General features: G+C 42.3%; 2 protein-coding genes across 4 annotated transcripts in view; one reads left to right on the top strand and one right to left on the bottom strand.

The window, feature by feature from the left end:
• The window catches only part of PRORP (protein only RNase P catalytic subunit), a 160,285-nt gene extending 145,026 nt beyond the window's left edge, over window positions 1-15,259 (bottom strand). Inside the window, exons 1-4 of the mRNA XM_081090103.1 lie at window positions 15,213-15,259; window positions 13,596-14,871; window positions 11,501-11,548; window positions 10,907-11,039 (exon numbers count right to left, since the gene is read on the bottom strand). Coding sequence (XP_080946229.1) covers window positions 10,907-11,039; window positions 11,501-11,548; window positions 13,596-14,578 — 1,164 coding nt within the window. The 5' untranslated portion in view covers window positions 14,579-14,871; window positions 15,213-15,259. The remainder of the gene's footprint in view (window positions 1-10,906; window positions 11,040-11,500; window positions 11,549-13,595; window positions 14,872-15,212) is intronic.
• Window positions 15,260-15,280: 21 nt separating this feature from the next.
• Window positions 15,281-22,360, top strand: part of PPP2R3C (protein phosphatase 2 regulatory subunit B''gamma) — a 32,253-nt gene continuing 25,173 nt past the window's right edge. Inside the window, exons 1-3 of one of the 3 annotated variants that reach the window (XM_081090136.1) lie at window positions 15,281-15,543; window positions 15,638-15,898; window positions 21,390-21,517. In XM_081090136.1, the coding sequence (XP_080946262.1) occupies window positions 15,841-15,898; window positions 21,390-21,517 (186 nt within the window). In that variant the 5' untranslated portion in view covers window positions 15,281-15,543; window positions 15,638-15,840. Of the gene's footprint in view, window positions 15,952-21,389; window positions 21,518-22,360 lie in introns of all 3 variants that reach the window. The other 2 variants (XM_081090137.1, XM_081090138.1) reach the window with 2 other exon arrangements.

Here is a 22,360-nt window from a genome sequence, read left to right as displayed (position 1 = left end):
AATTTTAACTACAGCAGGAAGGCCGGGGAGGGTTGGGGGGCGGGAGTGGGGGTAAGGGATCAACCGAAGGACTTGTATGCATACATATAAGCATAACCAATGGACACAAGACACTGGGGGGTAGGGGAGGCCGGGGGAATTTCAAGGGGGGGTGGGGGAAAGGAGACATATGTAATACTCTTTGTAATACTTTAAGCAATAAAAATAAAAAATAAAAAAAATAATGGTCAAAAATAAAATAAAATAAATAAATGATTTTATAATTAGAAAAAAAAACACTTCTATTTTGGAAAATGAAAGATGATTAAGAAGTCTCAGTAAGAGAGAAAACCAAGATGGCCGCATAGGTTAACCCTGGAGATTGCTGCCTTGAACAATCACTTCAAAAAACAAATAAAAGACAGAACGGACATCATCCAGAACCACAGGAAGGCTGGCTGAGTGGAAGCTCTACAACTAGGAGGAAAGAGAATATCATACCCAGACTCAGAGAAGGCGCAGTGCTGAAGTGAAATACTAAGGTGCGGAGTGCACGCGGAGCGGGCTGGAGGCAGAGGGCGCGGTTTTTGTTTTCAATCGGGCGGGAGTTTCAGACTCTGAGCTCCAGATCCGGGTGAGTCTCTAGGGACCCAGACTCAAACGGGAGAAGTGGGACTGTCTGGCTTCGGTCGGAACTCTAAGGCAGCTTTCTCTCCGAGGTTTGAAGCGGTTGCTGGGATTCTGTGAGGCAGAGCCCCTAGGGACGGAACTGAGAGCAGCCATAACTGCTCGCTCCGGCCCGCCCTGTAGATCTCCAGGGACCCGCCCCACCTAAGCCCTGCACAGAGCCATTTGCCGGATAGCCTCAGGCAAACGCTAGATTAGCACCGCCCTAGAGATCCAGCACAGACACAGCGGACTCTCATAGCCAGTTAGCCTGGAGGTCAAATCACCCCCGGTATTGCCGACAACAATCAAGGCTTAACTACAACAAGACTGCGCACAAAGACCACTAGGGGGTGCACCAAGAAAGCATAAAAAATGCGGAGACAAAGAAACAGGACAAACCTGTCAATGGAGGATATTGAGTTCAGAACCACACTTTTAAGGTCTCTTAAGAACTGTCTAGAAGCCGCCGATAAATGTAGTGAGATCCTCAAGAAATCTAATGAGACCCTCGATGTTATGATAAAGAACCAACTAGAAATTAAGCATACACGGACTGAAATAACGAATACTATACAGACTCCCAACAGCAGACCAGAGGAGCGCAAGAATCAAGGCAAAGACTTGAAATGCGAAGAAGCAAAAAACTCCCAACTGGAAAAGCAAAATGAAAAAAGAATCCGAAAATACGAAGATAGTGTAAGGAGCCTCTGGGATAGCTTCAAGCGTACCAACATCAGAATTATAGGGGTGCCAGAAGATGAGAGAGAGCAAGATATTGAAAACCTATTTGAAGAAATAATGACAGAAAACTTCCCCCACCTGGTGAAAGAAATAGACTTACAGGTCCAGGAAGCGCAGAGAACCCCAAACAAAAGGAATCCAAAGAGGACCACACCAAGACACATCATAATTAAAATGCCAAGAGCAAAAGATAAAGAGAGAATCTTAAACGCAGCAAGAGAAAGAAACTCAGTTACCTACAGGGGAATACCCATAAGACTGTCAGCTGATTTCTCAACAGAAACTTTGCAGGCCAGAAGGGAATGGCAAGAAATATTCAAAGTGATGAATACCAAGAACCTACAACCAAGATTACTTTATCCAGCAAAGCTTTCATTCAGAATTGAAGGTCAGATAAAGAGCTTCACAGATAAGAAAAAGCTAAAGGAGTTCATCACCACCAAACCAGGATTATATGAAATGCTGAAAGGTATCCTTTAAGAAGAGGAAGAAGAAAAAGGTAAAGATACAAATTATGAACAACAAACATGCATCTATCAACAAGTGAATCTAAGAATCAAGTGAATAAATAATCTGGTGATCATAATAGAATCAGGGACATAGAAAGGGAATGGACTGACTATTCTTGGGGGGGAAAGGGGTGTGGGAGATGCGGGAAGAGACTGGACAAAAATTGTGCACCTATGGATGAGGACAGTGGGTGGGGAGTGAGGGCGGAGGGTGGGGCGGGAACTGGGAGGAGGGGAGTTATGGGGGGGAAAAAAAGAGGAACAAATGTAATAATCTGAACAATAAAGATTTAATAAAAAAAAAAGTCTCAGTAAGAACGAAAACAGAATAGAAGAAACTAAACAGAAGATATGCTGAGTAGTAAGACTGTCTTTGTTTTGTTTTAAACTTCTTTTGTTAATATGCTTTTGTAACAAAATTGGAGGAAATATATTTTACTCAAACTTTTCAAATAGAAAGAAGAGGAAACTATTTCTAAAGCATTTCTAGAGCAGTGGTTCTTTTTATTTTATTTTTTTTCCTGTGATTTGCTTTATTGCTACATTCATTTTATGGCAGTGGTCTGGAACCAAACCCACAATATCTCCTAAGTATGCCTATACAATGTGAGGTATGCACCAAGGTACTTTATTTTTATTTGTTTATTTTCTTAAAATTAAATTTATTGCAGTGACATTGGTCAATATGAACATATACATTTCAGGTGTGGGTTTCTATGTTACAAGATCTGTATATTTCACCATGTGCTCACTACCCAAACTCAGATCTTCTCCCTTCTTTTCTCACCCCTTGAGCAGTGGTTCTTAAACTAAGATATTACCTGTTTTTTTCACTCTCATTGCTCACAAATGTGTAGTGGAGTTTTGGCATAATATTAAAGAATAACTATAATAATCTGAAAATACCAATAAAATACTCTTGCCCTTTCCAACTACATATCTCTATAAGTCTCCATTTTCTTCATATACTGCAACCAAAATAACTTACCACAATAGATTGAATACAGAAGCAGATATAAAAATTCAGCTGTCTTCTATTAAGCCATACAATTAAAGAGATTTACATGTAAAACAATGCCTATCTCTTCACATATTGTTTTTTGTTTTGGAGAACAGAGTTGTTATTGAGAAAAATGTATTTTATGTCAACATGTAATAGTTTTTATATTGTCATTTTAAATAAATTAATATATATTTTTAAAGGTTTTCAGTTTTAACTTCTAATGAAGTAATTATCAGTAAATATAATCCCACATAAACAAAAGCTTTCAAGAGTCCTTAATTTTTAAGAATGTAAAAGGGTCTTGAGACCCAAAAGTTTGAGAATTGCTGTTCTAAAGTATTTCTTATTGTATAGGAAATATATGACTCTACTCAAATAAGTATGTTTTAAGATAGGGGAAATAAACTTGCTTAAAAGTGAATTTATAAGTTATAGGGCAAATGATTAAGCTCAGATTTGCTTCACAAAAACCTGAGGGCCAAGGGAGGAAGAGGAAATATAAATCAAATAAGAGTGGCCATGAGTTAATAATCACTGAGCTAGGGGTTCATTATACTGTCTCTACTTTTGCACGTTTGAAATTTTCCCTAATAAAAAGATTAAATAAAGAATTGAATTCATAACTGAGCAGTTAAATATGAAAAAATAAATCTGTAATTGTTAAGAATAAAGGAAATTAAGAAAAAATTTAATTGCCGAAACCGGTTTGGCTCAGTGGATAGAGCGTCGGCCTGTGGACTGAAAGGTCCCAGGTTCGATTCCGGTCAGGGGCATGTACCTGGGTTGCGGGCACATCCCCAGTGGGAGATGTGCAGGAGGCAGCTGATCGATGTTTCTCTCTCATCGATGTTTCTGACTCTCTCTCTCCCTTCCTCTCTGTAAAAAATCAATAAAATATATTTTAAAAAATTTTTTTAATTAATATTAAACTAAAAAAAATATTAAACTAACACCATCCACATAGCTCCAAATTCACTTTTTGATCTTCACTGATGTCTTTTCAATTAGTTTCATGGAGTTAAACCAGTAGTATGTATACATGGATATAATATGGAGTTCTATTTTGTTCACTTAAAATTCACATATACAGCTCCCATCGTTATCTATTACTAATCTGACTTAAACAAAAATGACACAGAGATCTTTCAGTTTAGTAATAAAAGAAGCCCACCAAATTCTTCAACTTTGTTGACGTCTATAACGTAAATAATTCTTACGTTACACTATCGCCATCTGCTGGCTGTAGCATCTAAGTACAGTAAACAAAGGTTTCAGAAAAGCTACTTATGATTGAGATTTTTCTCCCAAAATTATCCTAAAGAAAAGAAGTTGCTATACATAATTAGGGTTCTTCAAAATCTCACATTAGAAGCAGTGATTCTCAACCCTGGCTGCACTTTAAAATCATCTAAGCTTTTGAAAGTCCTGATACCTGGGCTTCAATTAAATCAGAATCTCTATTTGATAAAAATGAAAGGCAAGGCACAGACTGGAAGAAAATATTTGCAAAAGATATATTTGATATAGGGCTTGTACCTAGAATATATAAACAACCATTACAACTCAATAATGGGAAAACAACCAAATTTTTTAATTGGGGAAATGATCTGAACTTCACCAAAGAAGATATATGAATGGCAACTAAGCACATAAAAATGCTCAACATTGTCAGGAAAATGTAAATTAAGACCACAATGACATACTACTTCTATCCATTAGAATGGTTAAAGGTAAAGAGATTGACCATATTAAGGTGACCAGGACGTGGAACAACTGTAACCCTCATACACTGATAGTAACAATGTAAAAAAAGACACCATTTTGGAACACAGTTTGGTGATTTCCTTACACACACACCTACCAAAAGACCCAGCTATTCCATTCCTAGATATGTACACAAGAGAAAGAAAAGTTGCAGTGGGTTGAATAGTGTCTCCTCTAAAATTCATGTTGCCACATCTAAGCAATAATATCCCCCTCCCCTCAACCAAATCTGATTTCCACTCTCACTCCCTTTATGCTCGATCTTCAACCTCCAAGACCCTTCAGTCCACTGTTACCTCTAGTCTCCTAATCCATGTCCCACCCATCTTTACTTCCTATCAGCTTTGACCTCATGGTCCATTAATCTAGCGGCCTCTCACCTATACCCTCCATTCCTGTTTTCTCTTTCTCTCAACTGTACCAGACCAGCAAACTCCTGTACCGTCCCATCCAACTGCCTTCTCTGTTTGCATACTTGGATGGCTCAGGACTGCTGGAAATGGCTTAGCGAACAATGCTCTCCAGCCTCAGTTGGGATTTAGCACCACCCAGCAATACTTGGCCCAATCTCTCACAAATAATCCAAACTTGCCAGGCTTCAAACTCTCCTCAAGCTCCCTTAGACCAGTGGTTCTCAACCTTGGCTGCACATTAGAATCACCTGGGAATCTTTTTAAAATCCTGATTTTGGGCCTCATCCTCCAGAAATTCTGTTTCTTTGTTACTAATGTTGTGGCCTCACCCCATAACAAAGAAACAGAATTTCCGGAGGATGAGGCCCAGAAATCAGGATTTTAAAAAGATTCCCAGGTGATTCTAATGTGCAGCCAAGGTTGAGAACCACTGCCTTAGACTATCATGCCTTCTCTCATTTTCAAATAATCGATTTGCCCTCAGAAAAACTAGAGGTCTGAATAAATGCTCCAACTCTTTGCTGCACCTATGTATTTAATGTATCCACTATCCTTAATTCCTTCCCTCTAGTCCCAGAAAAAGAGTTGATTTCACTTCAACCCACCCGAAGTGCTCTGGATTAATCCCTGCCCCTTCTGCCTCACCAATACTACAAAACCCTGACCCAATTCACTGCTCTTTAACCATGGATACCTTTCTTAGCCTGACCTTCCTTATCTTCAAAATGGTGGTATCAATTGCTATATTATTGTGAGTGTAAAAGGCCTAGAAGTACCTGACATACGGTAATCATTCAATAAACAGTATTGAATTGGTTACTATTATGTTAATACCTTAAAGAAGAAAGGCAGATGACAAGAAATGGAATACAGAATTGGGGAATTGCAGAGGGAAAGAAGAAGGATGCCTGAAGAGAAAAAAGAAAATAACTTCCCTTGTCATAAAATGTCTTAGTCCTTCTGTGAATATCTTCAGTTGCTTTGTGAATTACGGTTAATTAAATGTATGACTACTCTTTTTTATTTCCCCATAGTCATGAGCCTGGAATTCCTCTTACAGGATAACACTCTTCAAAGAGAAGATTTGCGCTAGTTACTAGGTCTTTGTCAGCAGAGAAAAGTAACAACTTTTCCTTCTATTAATCCAGAATTAAAGTGATATTCATTTTTTTAAAAATTATGGCAATGCTTAGCCACTGAGAGTGTTAAACATATGGTGATTACCAGAGGGAAAGGGGGATGAGGAAAGGTAGAAGAGGTAAAGGGGAATAAATGATGATGGAAGGAGACTTGAGTTGGGATGGTGAATACACAACACAATATATTGGATGATGTATTATAGAATTGTACACCTGAAGCCTATATAACTTTATTAACCAACTAGAGCCTGTTGCAGGAAGATTCCCGCAAGAATAGGGCTTCCTCGGGCCTATTCCTGCAAGAATAGGGCTTCCTGCAGCTGGAGCGAAGCAGAGAAAGGAGCAAAGCCCGCCCTTCTCCCCTGCCTCGCTCCCTCCCGCCTCCGCTGCCTCGGCTCTGCTCTCATGTCCGCTGCCTCCAGACATTCCATTGGCGGCGGAGCAGCGAGGCTGGATCAGCTGCTGGAGTGAGCGGATCATGCCTCGCTGCTCACCCCTGCCGCCCCGGCCGGGTGACACTCCAGCAGCGATGGAGTGGCCTCCACCCTGCCTCCCCCACCACCTGCCTGGCCAACAGGCCTGGACACTTCAGCAGCAGGGCTGAGGGGACTGGGCACCACCATCTTGTGGCTATGGGCGCCGCCATATTTGTGATGGAGTGACAGAGTGATGGTTAATTTGCATATTACTATTTTATTAGATAGGCTGTCACCCCAATAAATTCAATAAAAAATAAAACACAAAAGAGAATGTAAAGAAAAGTATTCAATTAGTGATTCCACAACTGGGGCAAAAGCACTTCAAGGTAAGAGCCTAGGACAGGGGTGGGCAAACTTTTTGACTCGAGGGCCACAATGGGTTCTTAAACTGGACCAGAGGGCCGGAACAAAAGCATGGATGGAGTGTTTGTGTGAACTAATATAAATTCAAAGTAAACATCATTACATAAAAGGGTACGGTCTTTTTTTTTTTAGTTTTATTCATTTCAAACGGGCCGGATCTGGCCCGCGGGCTGTAGTTTGCCCACGGCTGGCCTAGGACATGTGCCAGAAAGCACAGAAGTGCTCAAAAACTGATTGGGAGGAAAAAATGATGAGGGGGGAGAGAGATGTAAAAGTCACAGTTGCTTGAAGGAACTCCCACAGGTCAAATTTGGACAATTTGAGCATCAAAAAGAATAATGAAGGTAATGAATTCTAACACCGTTAATTAAAAAAAAAAATAGAATCCTGCCCAGCCGGCATGGCTCAGTGGTTGAGAGTTGACCTATGAACCAGGAGGTCACGACTGGATTCCCAGTCAGGGTACATGCCCAGGTTGGGGTCTCGATCCCCAGTGTGAGGCATGCAGGAGGCAGCCAATCAATGATTCTCATCATTGATGTTTCTATCTCCCTCTTTCTTCCTCTCTGAAATCAATAAAAATATATACTTTTTAAAAATCCTCATGTCCATACAGATTAATTTTTTTTAAATTGGTGTGGGGGAGAAAGACGGGAAAGGAAAACTTTTTATAGAATGATGTCAGCTAATAAATGCAGAGGAAATAAAATAGTCACCACTTTGCTACCTCCAAAGGTAGAGAGCATCTCCATGATTCTAAAAACATTGAGTGAAGAGTTAATGGGTGACAAGCTATCTGCATAGTCTTTTTAAAATATACATATATTTTTATTGATTTTAGAGAGAGAGGAATAGAGAGATAGAAACATCGATGAGAGAGAAACTTCATCGATCGGCTGCCTCCTGCATACCCCCTAGTGAGGATTGAGCCGCAATCTAGAATGTGCCCTGACTGGGAATTGAGCCAGCAACCTCCCAGTTCCTGGGTCGAGACTCAACCACTGAGCCACACTGGCTGGGCTAGTCTTAAAGTATTATTTCACAGATCACTTAATTTTTAATTACAAAGGGAAATTATAAAGGGAGAAAGGTGCCTTTACAATGCAGACATCTTGTATAGTGATCAAATTTAACATTAGCAAAAGTGAGCACAACTTGATATTTTTTGGCTGCTGTGAGTCAGTAAGAAGAACAGAACATCATCCATGTAATCTAATGCATTCATACTGAATTAATGAAAAGAAAATAATAAACAATTATACACAGTCTTGCTTCTCAATATGTGGTCCAAAGACCATAAACACATCACCTGGGATCTTATCAAAATACACAATCTCAGGCCCCACTTCAGACAGCTGAATCATAATTTGCATTTTAACCAGGTCTTCAAGTGATTCGTAGGTGCAAAGTTTGAAAAGCCCTGTACAAGATAAACCACCCAGACTTTTCAGAAAAGTCAATGTTATAAAAACAAACAAAGGCAGAGAAGACAATTATGGATTTAGAGAGACATAACCAAAAGCAATGAGTGAACCTTGACTGAGTCCTAGATCAGAGATGGAAAAGTTATAAAGTACAATTTGGGGTGACAATGGGGAAAATCTGAATATATACTTTTTATTAAATAACACTGAATTAATTGTAAGGTCCTTAAATGTGATGCTATTTAATTACATAGAATTTTCTTATTCTTAGAAAATATTTGCTGAAACATTTAAAGTAACATAACTTATTTTTAAATGGTTCATAAAAACACATATATAGAGAGAAAGTGTATAGGCCATAAAAAACAACTGGTTACTAGATGAAGAGTAGGTAGATGTTCAGTGTGCTATTTTTTCATTTTTCTTTAGGTTGAAAATTTTACTAAATAAAAATTTGGAGGGTGGGAAGAATATTCAATTAGTCCACAACAAAAATGGTAAGTTTTTGGTAGCAAACAGCATAATTCATACAACCTTTAATCTAAACACCTACTTCACAAGATACACATAAGTGCTCAAAAGATATTGGATAAGAGAGAGAAAATCTGTTTAATTCATATTTTAGTGGTAGGAATTCCTAAGACATTAAAGAGCTGCTACAACCAGTTGGCTGTCAGTTACAGTTGTCACTGTAACTTTTCATTCCATGAGAGGCAGTATTGTAACAACGGTTTTTAGGGTCAAACCTAGATTTTATTAGCAAGGTATCCTCTGGCAGATTTAATCTCCCAAACTCTCAATCACTTTATCTGTAAAATAGAAATAAAATAGTTCCATATAGAGTGGTTGTAAGGGTTAAGATATAAAATAATCAATGTAGCCCTAACCGGTTTGGCTCAGTGGATAGAGCATTGACCTGTGGACTGATGGGTCCCAGGTTCAATTCTGGTCAAGGGCATGTACCTTGGTTGCGGGCACATCCCCAGTAGGAGGCAGCTGATCGATGTTTCTAACTCTCTATCCCTCTCCCTTCCTCGCTGTAAAAAATCAATAAAATATATTTTATAAAAAAAATAAAATAATCAATGTAAAGTACTTAGCATCACTTGATAAATGTTAACTATGATTTTATCAATAAAGTCAGCTGAAAAATATTCCATAAAATGGAGATAATGTTTTTATGGACCAGATACTGACTTTATTCTGAGGATTAAAGATTTTCATATAATCTAGGGCAGTAGTCGGCAACTCATTAGTCAACAGAGCCAAATATCAACAGTACTTCTTCAAAATAGCCTCGCCCAGGCTGAAAACCGACTTCTGCGCATGGGCCACGAAGTTTCAATCGCACTGTACGCACCCACACGTGGTATTTTGTGGAAGAGCCACAACTCAAGGGGCCAAAGAGCCGCATGTGGCTCGCGAGCCGCAGTTTGCCAACCACGGATCTAGGGGCATTATCTGACATGTTATGCCCGGCTGGTGTGGCTCAGTGGTTGAGCATCAACCTATGAACCAGGAGGTCATGGTTTGATTCCCAGTCAGGGCACATGCCTGGGTTGCAGGCTCGATCCCCAGGAGTGCAGGAGGCAGCTGATCAATGATTCATCACTGATGTTTCTATCTCTCTTTCCCTCTTCCCTCCTTTTAGAAATCAATAAAAATATATGATCTGACATTTTAAGTCAAGGTAGGAAGGTAGAATAATTTTCACTTCTTGTTTTTATTTAGTACCTTGAAGAAAAAGCATTCAATGAGATGATGGGCAGCTTTTCCCCAAAATAAAAGCATTTTACATCCACTTAATCTTGGTAAGCCAGCATAAAGTACCGAAGACTAGCAAAATAAAGCTATTGAAAATAATTCAGAGAATCAAATTCAATACGAAGAAAACTTGGGAGATAATTTTGTTATCTTAAACTCTCTTGACTAAAAAAGTTGTGAGAAACCATAATACTTTCATGGGAGTTTACTGAACACAGTTTCCTGGAAACAGATAAAGAATAAGCATCGTCTTTTTGGCTTAAATGCACCTGTGCCCAGATGAAATAGGACTGACTTCAACAGATGGATAATAGTCTGACCCAATTGTTCCATGAAATTCTAAAGCAATCTCTCTTAAAGGTTGACAACTACGGCCAGCAAGCCAAATCCAGCCCACTGCTTCTCTTTGCATTTAAAAAAAAAAAAAATCCAGTCTACTGCTCATTTTCATAAATACAATTATTACTGAAACACAGCCATGCCCATTCATTTATGTATTGCCTATGGCTATTTTCACTACAACAGCAGAGTAGAAAAGTTGCAAAAGGGACTGTATGACCCACACAACTGAAAGTATTTACTATCTGTCCTTTTAGAGAAAAAAATGCCATCCCCTGCTCTAGACACCAAGAATGCAATAAAACCTGGCCCAGACTCACCTGAGGTGTCGTCTTTCTGTATTGGTCACCTCCATCTATCACATCGCTCAGGATTTTTCTCTTGAGGAATTCATACTCTTCTGGACTCAAGTGAATAGACTCTATGGTTTTCCCACAGCCCAAACACTGACCACTGTAATTACAATTGTTTGTGTTAAGTAGTGTCCTGGAAAAGGACTTTTTAAAGAATGAATAATCGTAAGACATGAGGAAATTGAAGGATAACTTTTAAAAAAGAACATAAGCTTTATGATCATCACATGCATTATGTGATTTTTTTGTACACCTGGTAATATCACACATTAGTGTGCCAGAAAACACAAAAGAGTAGACTGCTGGGCATCCAGATAAAGTTTTAAAAGTTATTCCTAAAACACAACTAGGAGAAAATATATGACTTTTCACACAGGCTCACAGTACCGACAGGAAAAACACTTGGAGCACCGCGTATGCAAAACATGGCTTTTGCCTTGGGTACTCTAACGCTTAATTATTTTATCTCTAAGACATTCACGAATTAAAAGGTTTTAAACAGTAGCAAAACAACCTATTAAACCTGAATCAAACAAGTTAAAAATAAAATATTGGCCTTACTTTTTCTGGATTGTGGTAAATTGTCCTTTCCATTGTTCTCCAGGAACACTAATAAAAAAAATAAAAAAAAAGATTCCGACTGAATCCAAGGTTTAGAAACTAGATAGGCAAAAGCTCTTAAAAGTTCAGACTCTTTCCCTAGAAAGGTTTAATTAGAAGAGTGGTTGATATACTGGAATAGGGCTAAGAAGCTTATGGTGCCCCTCCCCTACTCTGGATCTTGTTCTTCCCTGCACTTCTCTCATACGACCCTCATCTTCAAGTCTAAATCTACCTTCACAGGACCTGTACAGAAAGCAGTTGATAGTAATAGTGTAATCCAGGGGTGGGCAAACTTTTTGACTTAGGGCCACAATGGGTTCTTAAACTGGACCGGAGGGCCGGAACAAAAGCATGGATGGAGTGTTTGTGTGAACTAATATAAATCAAAGTAAACATCATTACATAAAAGGGTACTGTCTTTTTTTTTTTTTTTAGTATTATTCATTTCAAACGGGCCGTAGTTTGCCCACGGCTGGACTGTAACCTCTTAATTCAACTGTAACTCAACTCTAACCTTCTCCATAAAGTTGCCAGAGATTGTTCCTGCCCATGACTCAAGAGTAATTTCTTCTCTTATACTATCTTATACCACCATTATTTTTTTAAATCTATTTTAGAGAGAGAAGGGAGAGGGAGAGAGAAACATCGATTGGTTGCCTCAAGTACTCACCCCGACCAGGGATGAAACCCGCAACCTGGGCATGTGCCCTAACCAGGAATCAAACCAGCAACCTTTTTGGTACATGAGACAACGCTCAACCAACTGAGCCACACGAGCCAAAGCTACTGCTATTATTTAACTGACATGTATTGCATTCCCAATTGTGAATGCCATAAAAGATCTTGTGTCACAAAATATCCTCAGTGCCTACCCTAATTAGTGGCATTCAAAATACTTATTTGCTCAACTTATCATTTCTTCTTTCCTCTTACATATATCATCATGATTCTATTAATTCCATTGCTTTCTCTTCTTCAGTTCTTAATTCAGAATCTCATAATCTCTCATTCAAACCTTAATTGCCTCCAAACATATTTGTTTTCAATTTTAATCCCTCTCCAAACTTCTTTTCTCACTGTTTTGGCAGTTACCGTTCTAAAACTCCACTCCTAGACCAACACTCTTGATAACAGAATTAAAATCTAAAATCCTTGCAAAGATTTTTCACAACCTAGTGCCTCTGTTGATATTCAATAAGTTTATTAAATAAGATAATTCAGCCCTAGTAAGTTTGGCTCAGTGGGTAGAGTGTCAGCCCTTGGACTGAAGGGTTGACGGTTTGATTATGGGACCTTGGTTGCAGGCTCGATCTGGAGCCCAATTGATTTGTCTCTCTCACATGGATGTTTCTCTCTATATATATACTGATGATATACAGTAGAAAAAGAGGGGGGGGGGACAAAAAATGAGAGAAAAGGAATAAAATTTGAGGAAATAGCCTGAAGCAAATTAATGGTGAAGAAATGAGAAAGTTAAAGACTGAAGCAATAAATAGGCACAGAGTCAGTAACTTAAAGAAAAGCAAAAGAAAGACATTGAAGAGCTTTGGAGAGCGCAGTTTAAAGATAGAAAGATCTAAAATGAACTGCACGGATGAAGATTTTTCATGCTAATGCTTACATATCAGGTTTGATCAGGATCTCCCCCTCCACTCTAACCATCCAAGTTGATGAAAATGCATAGATTAAACAGAACACTAGGTTTCAGAACTTCTGAAAATACTAATACGACCCAGACAGCTCGTTTTCTTGCTATAAACTCCAGCCACAAGTGCTATTCATAAGTACTTACATCTTGCCAGATCCTTCTAAATAGAAAAATACATAAAACTACAAATTCTCTATAATTTCCCTTTTATGTGATGAGTAGAGATTAACACAATTTGTTTATGCTGCTTTTTTTAGAGAAAGAAGATTTTGTCTTAAAGGGAAACAAAATCTTAGTAAGAGATGGAAAAGGTACTATAATCTGAATAATCTCAGCAACCAATAAAAAAGGTGGCTATATAGGTATTAAAATAAAAACATACAGGAAAAGAAAAATCAAAATTACCTCTCAAACCATGTTTTTATACTGTGTGCAAATGATTCCCCAGGATATAGCTGATTATTTCTTAGATACAAAAGAATGTCTAGCAGTTTCTTTGAATATTGATCATCTTTTATGTCTTTTCCAAAATCAAAGAAGGCTTTTAAAGTTTCCATCATGGGAATAAGATCATGATCTAACAATTCCTGAAACAAATTCCAAGCTGTGTTTACATCTTGATGAAGGAGGGCTCCCTGGATACAGTCACCATAATTCTTTTTTGAAGGGATCATGACTTTTTTGATGTCCTCTAACAGCAGCAAGGCCTCTCTCCATCTGTCTGAGTGGATCAATCCTCGGATGAGAAGAGTGCTTGCCGAAGATTCTAAACTCTTGTATCTGGCTTTCAAGATTTCGTAGACATCAAAAACTTCTGATGTCTGCTTATGAAAGACACAGAGACACAGATACTTGACCAGCAAATTATAGCTTACAATACCATTGTTTTTTGCAGCTACCCAGGCCAGCAAAGATTTGGCCACATCTATAGAGCTATTGTAGGTAATCATCCGTGCAATGATCCAATCTTCAAAATTAGCTCTCCCTTCGAAATCTTCTTTAAGTTTATCCCACTGCTCTGAATTCAAAGGTTGTGTTGGGAGCTGAATACTGTTTCTCTCCGGTGGCAAGGCCTGATCGTGACTCCGAGGATTCATTTGAGATCTCTTCTTAGCCGCTCCAGCTGCAAAAAGGTGAGGAAACTCAGAAGAAACTTTATTACTGCCCTCATCTTTTCTGCGATATCTGGCCTTGGCAATCAGATTTATTGCTTTGGTATTTTGTGGAGACACTGTATTAAGAGAAAACAACTTCTGCTGGTTCCTGATGCCATAACAGTCTTTCAGAAAGAAAAAGTTGTAAGAGTGTCCTGGGCCTACTACTCCAAGGTATGGGTTGTTTTTCCAAAGCTTCGGAAAGCTTCTAATGCCAGTGAAACAGAAAGTCATTATGCAGCGAGATCAGCAGATGGTGAAGAAAAGCCCCTACTTCTACCGCATAATTAAGGAATTAGGGGGTGGGGGTGAGGGGACGAGTTGAAGCGCAACTTTTTAAAAGATGATTTTCAATTTCTCAGAAAAACCAAGGCTCTGCTTTTGAGGCTACTTAATAGCAATGAAGTCTTATGAGTTCTCTCCCTTAAAAAAAAAAAAAATGTTGATCCGGGGGCATCCGATCTCCGTCGCTGTCCGCAGAACCGGGGCAGCAATGTCTGGTGCCGGTTACAGTGCAGCCCGCGAACCTGAGGAAAGAGCACAAGGAGGGCCGCCCAGATTCACTCACGGGAATCACAACCGTCCTTGAAACGGGATCGGATCCCATGGCTGCCTCGCTGAAGGGGAGGCGTAAAGTCGAGCCCAGAGGCCCAGCCCCACCAGCAGCAAGGGCAGCGGCGAGAGCAGGCTAGGGGCCCGGGCTCCGCATAACTGTCCCCAGACCCCCAAACCCGCAGGCCAGGGAATGGGCTGGGGGAGGCGGGGGAGAGCGGGCCAACAGCTCAGGTAAGGGAGGGGGTCCACCAAGGGCTCCGCCTACAGCGCACAGATCCATCACAAACCCAGTTCACTTCATTCAACAACTCACCGCAGCGCGCACGCTTTGTGAACGCGACCATAACCGCGGCGGAAACTACCGGGTCCACAATGCACCGCGACGGCCCCGCCGCGGGGCGTGGCTGAGCTGGGCCAGGCCTGGCGGCGAGAGAAAGGCGGCTTTGGAGCTTTTAGTGATTTTAGTGGCAGAGGGAGCCTACGGGGGCTGATCAAGGCGTCTACTACATTTAGGGGAACCTTAGGGCCTCCATATATCCTCAAGGAACAATAAGAAGAAATTGTGGAGAAAACGCTTCCCGGAAACGCCAAAGGACTCCTGAGTCACGTGGTGCCTACGCGCCAAGGCCCAAGATGAACTAAAAGTACGGGCTCCCCTATCCTGCACCTTTACAATCTGGCGCTGTGCGATTGGGAAGCTGCCTTAAGGACGTAATTTTCCACCTTTTCTCCCGCCAGCTTTCCCCGCTGTTGGTGTGACCGCCGCGTTCTCCGCAGTGACCACATTCCCCGTTTCGCCTCCTCAGCCGACTTCCGCCCGAGTCCAAGATGGCGGCCGGGCGGCCTCCGCAGCCTCTCAGAGCCTGGCGGCGGGTTGATATCTGAGCTGGTGGCGGGGGTAGCGATTAGCAGATGCCGGAGCTGCTGCGCGGGAGTCAGTCATGGACTGGAAAGAAGTGCTTCGCCGGCGGTTAGCGACGCCCAACAACGGTCCCAACAGTGAGTCCGGGAAGGGCCGCCCGCGGAGACAGCCCGGCCCTCACCCCCTAGAGGTGGGGGCAGAATGGGAGGGGCGGCGGCGGGGGGCCGCGCTTTCCGCTGCTGTGAACACTCCCCGAGAAAGCGGGTGGAGTGGGATGGGGTTCAGAGATCGAGGAGGTTCACCCACACTTCCCCGAGGAAGGATGTGCGGGCGGGGGAGCTCCCAGATGGAGGAGGAATGAGAACCCTGGTCCAACAACTCCGGGGTCCTACCGCCCTTTTACTATCACTTTCCCTTCCCTCCTTATCCATTTAAATGTCATACTCCATTTTTCTTTGTCCCTTTCCCCATCCTTCACTCTTGCTTGTTCACCAACCTGTTTAAACTCTTTCCTGTTTCACACCTGCACCCAGGGCAGCCGAAAGTGCCGGAGGAAAACGGAACCGGGCACATTGTCTCTCGCTTTTGATTCTTGGCCACTAACGCAGCGGTTCTCAACCTGGGGGTCGAGCGACCCTTTCACAGACCTAAGACCACGGAAAACACATATATAATTACATAGTGATTAATCACTATGCTTTAATTATGTTCAATTTGTAACAATGAAAATACATCCTGCATATCAGATATTTACATTACGATTCATAACAGTAGCAAAATTACAGTTATGAAGTAGCAACGAAAATAATGTTATGGTTGGGGGTCACCGCAGCATGAGGAACTGTGGTAAAGGGTCGCGGCATCAGGAAGGTTGAGAACCACTGCCCTAGACGTTCGCTCTCCTGCAGTCCTCACTTCCCAACCCTCCAGCCTTCCACTGTGCCGCCTGCTCCTTACCCTCAGCCGCTGAGCTTGTCTGTGTAAGTGTTTGAGTAGAAGCAATCAAGGCTCCTCGCCTGTTCCCACCGAGTCTGTCACCGCCCCCACTTTGCTTAAAAATGGGGAACTGCCAGGCCCCTGTTTGAGAGGGTCCCTCCACTCCAGCACTAGGTCGTGTCCCCTTTCTTTAATTCTCTCTCTTATTCGTCATCAAATGTTCCTTCTCTGCTGGAGCATTTCCATCAGTTCCAACAAACATGCTGTCACATCCCTCACCTTAAAAAAAGTAATTTGGTCTCCTAGCCCCCTCCAGCTTTAGCCACATTTCCCTACACGCTTTATAGGAAAACTTACTGAAAAAGTTACCTGTACTTGTGCTTTCTCCTCCCCTTCGTTCTTAAAACCCACTCCACTGCATGTCTGTTCCGTGCTAATTACGGTTCCAGCTACAGCAGTAAATACAACACACAAAAACCCTGGTTCTTGTAGAACTTACACTTTTGCATCGGAAGAGATGATGAAATAAGCAAATCATACGGGCTGTACAACTTCGGTTTGAGACTGTTTGCTTCCCGGGTGTGCTAGATCCGTTTTAGCCCACTCAAGGATATGTCCTCTCGCTCCGGCATTCTTGGTTTTTCTTTCTGTCATTCACAGCAGCATCTTAACATGGTGGTATTCCTCTCACCTTAAAGAGACTCTTAACTTCCACTTCCAGCTATGCCTTATTTCTCTGTTCCCCTTATATCTTCATCCTACACATACTTTCTTTTTTTGGTTTTTAGGAGACATACACTCTTATTTTTCCTCCTGCCTCACCAGTCATCCCTTCTCAGCCTGCTTTTTCTTCCTCTTCTCCCCAACAACTTAACACTGAGTGACATAGGTTTGGGACTTAGAAGTTACACTATGAAAGTTGAAATGATAGAGGAAGAAGAAATAAAAAAAAAAAGAAGAAATGTCCAAAAAATAGGAGAATCAACAGCATGGTCTCATAAAAGCCAAGAAAAGGTTAGACTCAATAGTATCAAGTTTAACAGAGAAACCAAGGACAGGTGTATTCGTTAAACTAAGCAACAGAGTGGAGGGGGAGTGAAGGGTAAAGGGGCCAAATACATGGGGGTGGAAGATGATTTGACTTTGGGTGCAGGGCACATAATATACAGATTATGTATCATAGAAATGAACACTTGAAACCTCTATGATCTTATTGGACAATGTCAACCCAATAAGTTTAATTTAAAAAATAAGCAATTAGGTCATTGGTTGCCCTGGCAAGAACCTCTACAGTTTCTGTAGAGTGGTAAGAGTAGAAGCAAGATTGCATAAAGAAGGGATGAGAGATACGAAAGCAGAGATGACCAATGTAGGCTTTCTTTTTGAAAAAGTGTTTGAGAAAGGAAGGAGTTATGTGTGGTAGTAAGTAGAAAGGAAGGACTTTTGGGGAGTGGGGAGATGGAAGAGACCTCTGTGTGTTTGTAAATTAAAGAAAAGCCAGTAAAGATGAAGGAATTGAAGGTAACTGAATGGGGGAGGGAGGGAGAAAGGAAGTGATGGAACAACCAGAGAATTACAAAGGCTGAGATTAAGCAGTCGTGTAAAATGAGAGGTTAGCCTTGGATGAGAGAGGAGATACTTCTTCCCTTAAAACTGGCAGGAAGAAGTAAGGTACAGATTTGATACCTTCCTGCCCTCCCACTTCATTTAGATATTTATGGGTATCCATGTGCAGTAGACTCTGTTGTGATGAACTGGGAGAGATTGTCATTTGTTGATGGTGAATACAGAGGGGGTTTGAGGAATGTAATGACAGGTTGAAGCAGTCGGTCAACAAGAGGAATCAGCAAGAGAACATCAAGGGCAAATAAAATATGTCCTGGTGTTTTGAAAAGCTGACTTACTAATTAGTAACCATGAAATAAATTTGTAGGACCAAAATTGTACAGTTTTCTCCAAAGGTATTAAGCCATGGTAAACAAGATGTTAAGATTGGTCCAAGAGTAAAAATTAACATGGCAGATGTGTCAGAAATGCAGGCATAAGAGGAGTTTAAGTGAAGGAAATGAGACCAGGAAGAGGAAAATAAACTTTTGAGAAAATAGATAATAGAATTAGAGACCTCAATGAGGCTAAAGTGCAGGTATTATGGTAGTGAGGTTTTGAATAACCAGGAGAGAAAAATTATCTGAGAGTATATTAGAGTTTAAAATTTTAGAAGAAGAGCAGATAAGATCTGTGGTCTTGCTTTTACACAGTAGAGGTAAAAGCAAAAGCCTTCAAGGTTGAGTCACCCACATGTCTGCTCTTCCTTGATGATTGCAGGACATTGAGGTGAAGAGCCCTGTGCACCAGTTACCATGATCCACAAACAATTGTGGAGGAATGGCTAAATGACAGCTCCCTGCCAGCAGCAGGCAGGTGGAGAGGTTGGAGAGTAACAGCATCTGGATATGTGAGCTTCAGAGGAAAGGGTTTTCGGAGGAAGAGTGATTACAAGGCTGAAACTTCATGAGGTCAAGGGCTGTGCCTGTTTTCTCAGCGCCCTAGCATCAGTGACTAGTACAGGGTTAAATATGTAGTAGGTGCTCAATAAATATTTTTAATTGAATGAATTAGGAACATGCCATCCTATCTAATAAAAGAGAAACATGGTAATTAGCGTACGACCGCTACCCTTCCCATTGGCTAATCAGGGCAATATGCAAATTAACTGCCAGCCAAGATGGCAGCCTGCAGCCAGGCAGCTTGAAGCAAACATGAGGCTTGCTTGCTTTAGTGACAGAGGACTCCAAAGTTCCCCGCCTGCCGCTGCAGGCCTCTGAGCTGCAACTCTAAGCAACTATGTTACAAATATAGAAGCTAAACAAAACCCCAGAAACCTGCTTTAGTCCACCGTGCTTCAGCCAGCAGGATCGCAACATTGTTTCAAATACAGAAGGTAAACAGAGGCCAGAAACCTGTTTTCAGCAGCAGAGGCCTAAGAGCTGGAGCCAAGCCTCAAAGTTAAAGCTGGCCCAGAATAAATAAAAAAAAGAAAAAGAAAAAAAGGAGCGGTTGGGAGCTTCAGTCACCCGCCAGCCTGAAAACAGCCCTCAGCCCCTCACCCAGACTGGCCAGGCACCCCAGTGGGGACCCCCACCCTGAAGGGTGTGTGACCAGCTGCAAACAGCCATCAGCCCCTCACCCAGGCTGGCCAGGCACCCCAGTGGGGACCCCCACCCTGATCCAGGACACCCTTCAGGGCAAACCAGCCAGCACCCACCCTTGCACCAGGCCTCTATCCTATATAGTAAAAGGGTAATATGCCTCCCAGCACCGGGATCAGTGGAGCCGCGAGGCCTCCCGAAACCGGATCAGTGTGACAGGGGGCAGTGCCCAAACCCCCTGATCAGCCCTGCTCTGTGCCTGATAGGGGGGAGCTCCCCAACCCCCTGATCGCCCTGCGGCTCTGTGTGTGACAGGGTGCGGGGCCCCAACCCCCTGATTGGCCCTGTTCTGTGTGTGACGGAGTAGAGCCATAACCTCCCCATCGGCCCTGCCCTGAGTGTGACAGTGGCGGCGCCCCAACCCCCACCCCACGGGCCCTGCTCTGTGTGTGATGGGGTAGAGCCATAACCTCCCCATCGGCCCTGTCCTGAGTGTGGCAGTGGTGGCGCCGCAACCCCCTGATCCGCCCTGCTCTGTGTGTGACAGGGGGCGGTGCCCCAACTCCCCTATTGGCCCTACTCTGTGAGTGACGGGGGAGCTCCTCAACCACCTGATCGGCCCTGCTCTGTGCGTGACAGGGGGCGGTGCCCCAACTCCCCTATTGGCCCTACTCTGTGAGTGACGGGGGAGCTCCTCAACCACCTGATCGGCCCTGCTCTGTGCGTGACAGGGGGCGGTGCCCCAACTCCCCTATTGGCCCTACTCTGTGAGTGACGGGGGAGCTCCTCAACCACCTGATCGGCCCTGCTCTGTGCGTGACAGGGGGGAGCTCCCCAACCCCCTAATGGGCCCTGCTCTGTGCGTGACAGGGTATGGAGCCCCAACCCCCTGATTGGCCCTGCTCTGTGCATGACAGGGGGTGGCGCCGCAACCTGCCCATCAACCCTGCCTTGAGTGTGACAGGGGACGGTGCCCCAACCCCCCAATAGGCCCTACCCTGAGCGTGACTGAGGGTGGCATCGCAACCTCCCGATCCGCCCTGCTCTGTGCATGACAGGGGGCGGCGCCCCAACTCCCCAATCGGCCCTGCTCTGAGCCCGACCAGGGGCTGCACCTAGGGATTGGGCCTGCCCTCTGCCACCCGGGAGCAGGCCTAAGCCAGCAGGTCGTTATCTCCCAAGGGGTCCCAGACTGCAAGAGAGCACAGGCCGGGCTGAGGGACCACCCCCCCCCCCCCAGTGCACAAATTTTTGTGCACCGGGCCTCTAGTAGATCTATACGATAGGCAGTGGTTTGAGGAAGAAACAAGTATAGTGATTTAAAAAAAAAAGTAGAGGGAGCAGCTGAGAGTGAAGATGTAGGAGAGGCTGGTTCAGTGGAAGATAGTGAGTTGGTATTTCAAGAAAGTTAATATAAATGTTTAGTGTCTAAGCACAACCATGAAGACCTTTTTTGCACTGTAATTCGGCTATACTAGATGACCTGAGAAAAGTATTATTTGATTTTAAAAGTGCTTTCCCCCTGAATCTATTTAATTAACAGAAAAAAAAAGTGAACAGGAATTAAAAGATGAAGAAATGGATTTATTTACCAAATACTACTCCAAATGGAAAGGAGGTAGAAAAAACACAAATGAATTCTACAAGACCATTCCCCGGTTTTACTATAGGGTAAGTGGTATCTAAGCAAATGTCTTGCAGAGTTTATAAATGAAATGTAATTTTTAAAATGGAATAAGAATATTTTATAAATAAATTGAGGGTTATATCCTGTTTTGTTTTGTTTTCGTTAATTCTTACCCGAGGATATTTTTCCTTTGATCTTTTAGAGAGAGTGGAAGAGAAAGAAACATCGATGTGAGAGAAACACATCAATTGGTTGCCTCCTGCACGTGCCCCGACCAGGGCCTAGGCCAGGGCCAGGGAGGAGCCTTGCAACCAAGGTGCCCTTGATCAGAATTGAACTCTGGACCCTTTGGTCCACAGGCCAATGCTCTAGCCACCAGCCAAACCAGCTAGGGCTTGTTATATCTTTTTTAAAAAATACATTTTTATTGATTTCAGAGAGGAAGGGAGAAGGGAGAGGGAGAAATAGAAACATCAATGATGATAGAGAATCATTGGTCAGCTGCCTCTTGCATGCCCCATACAGGGGATCAAGCCTGCAACCTGGGCATGTGCCCTGACCAGGAATTGAACTTGATTTCCTGGTTCATAGGTCAGTGCTCAACCACTGAGCCACGCTGGCTCTGTGGGATTATATCTTAAATTTTATATATTTATTATTTCATTTTAGTTGATCTTACCATTATTTTGGAGCTGATAAAATCCTGAGTTTTTATATAAATTAAGATCACAAAGTTGTTAATTGCCCTCTCTTTTTGAGTTACAGGCTTTTTCTTCCTAATTTTTATTATGGATATTAGTAATGGGTGTACTGTTGGATTATGTTGTCAGGCTTTTTGTAAGATTTAGGATTACCTGACTGATAACAATTTTTTTTAATCCTTACCC

Source organism: Myotis nattereri (assembly GCF_964212035.1).
Source record: "Myotis nattereri genome assembly, chromosome: 1".
Taxonomy (NCBI): domain Eukaryota; kingdom Metazoa; phylum Chordata; class Mammalia; order Chiroptera; family Vespertilionidae; genus Myotis; species Myotis nattereri.
Note: the sequence above shows the minus strand (reverse complement) of the source record. Positions and strands in the feature narration are given on the sequence as shown.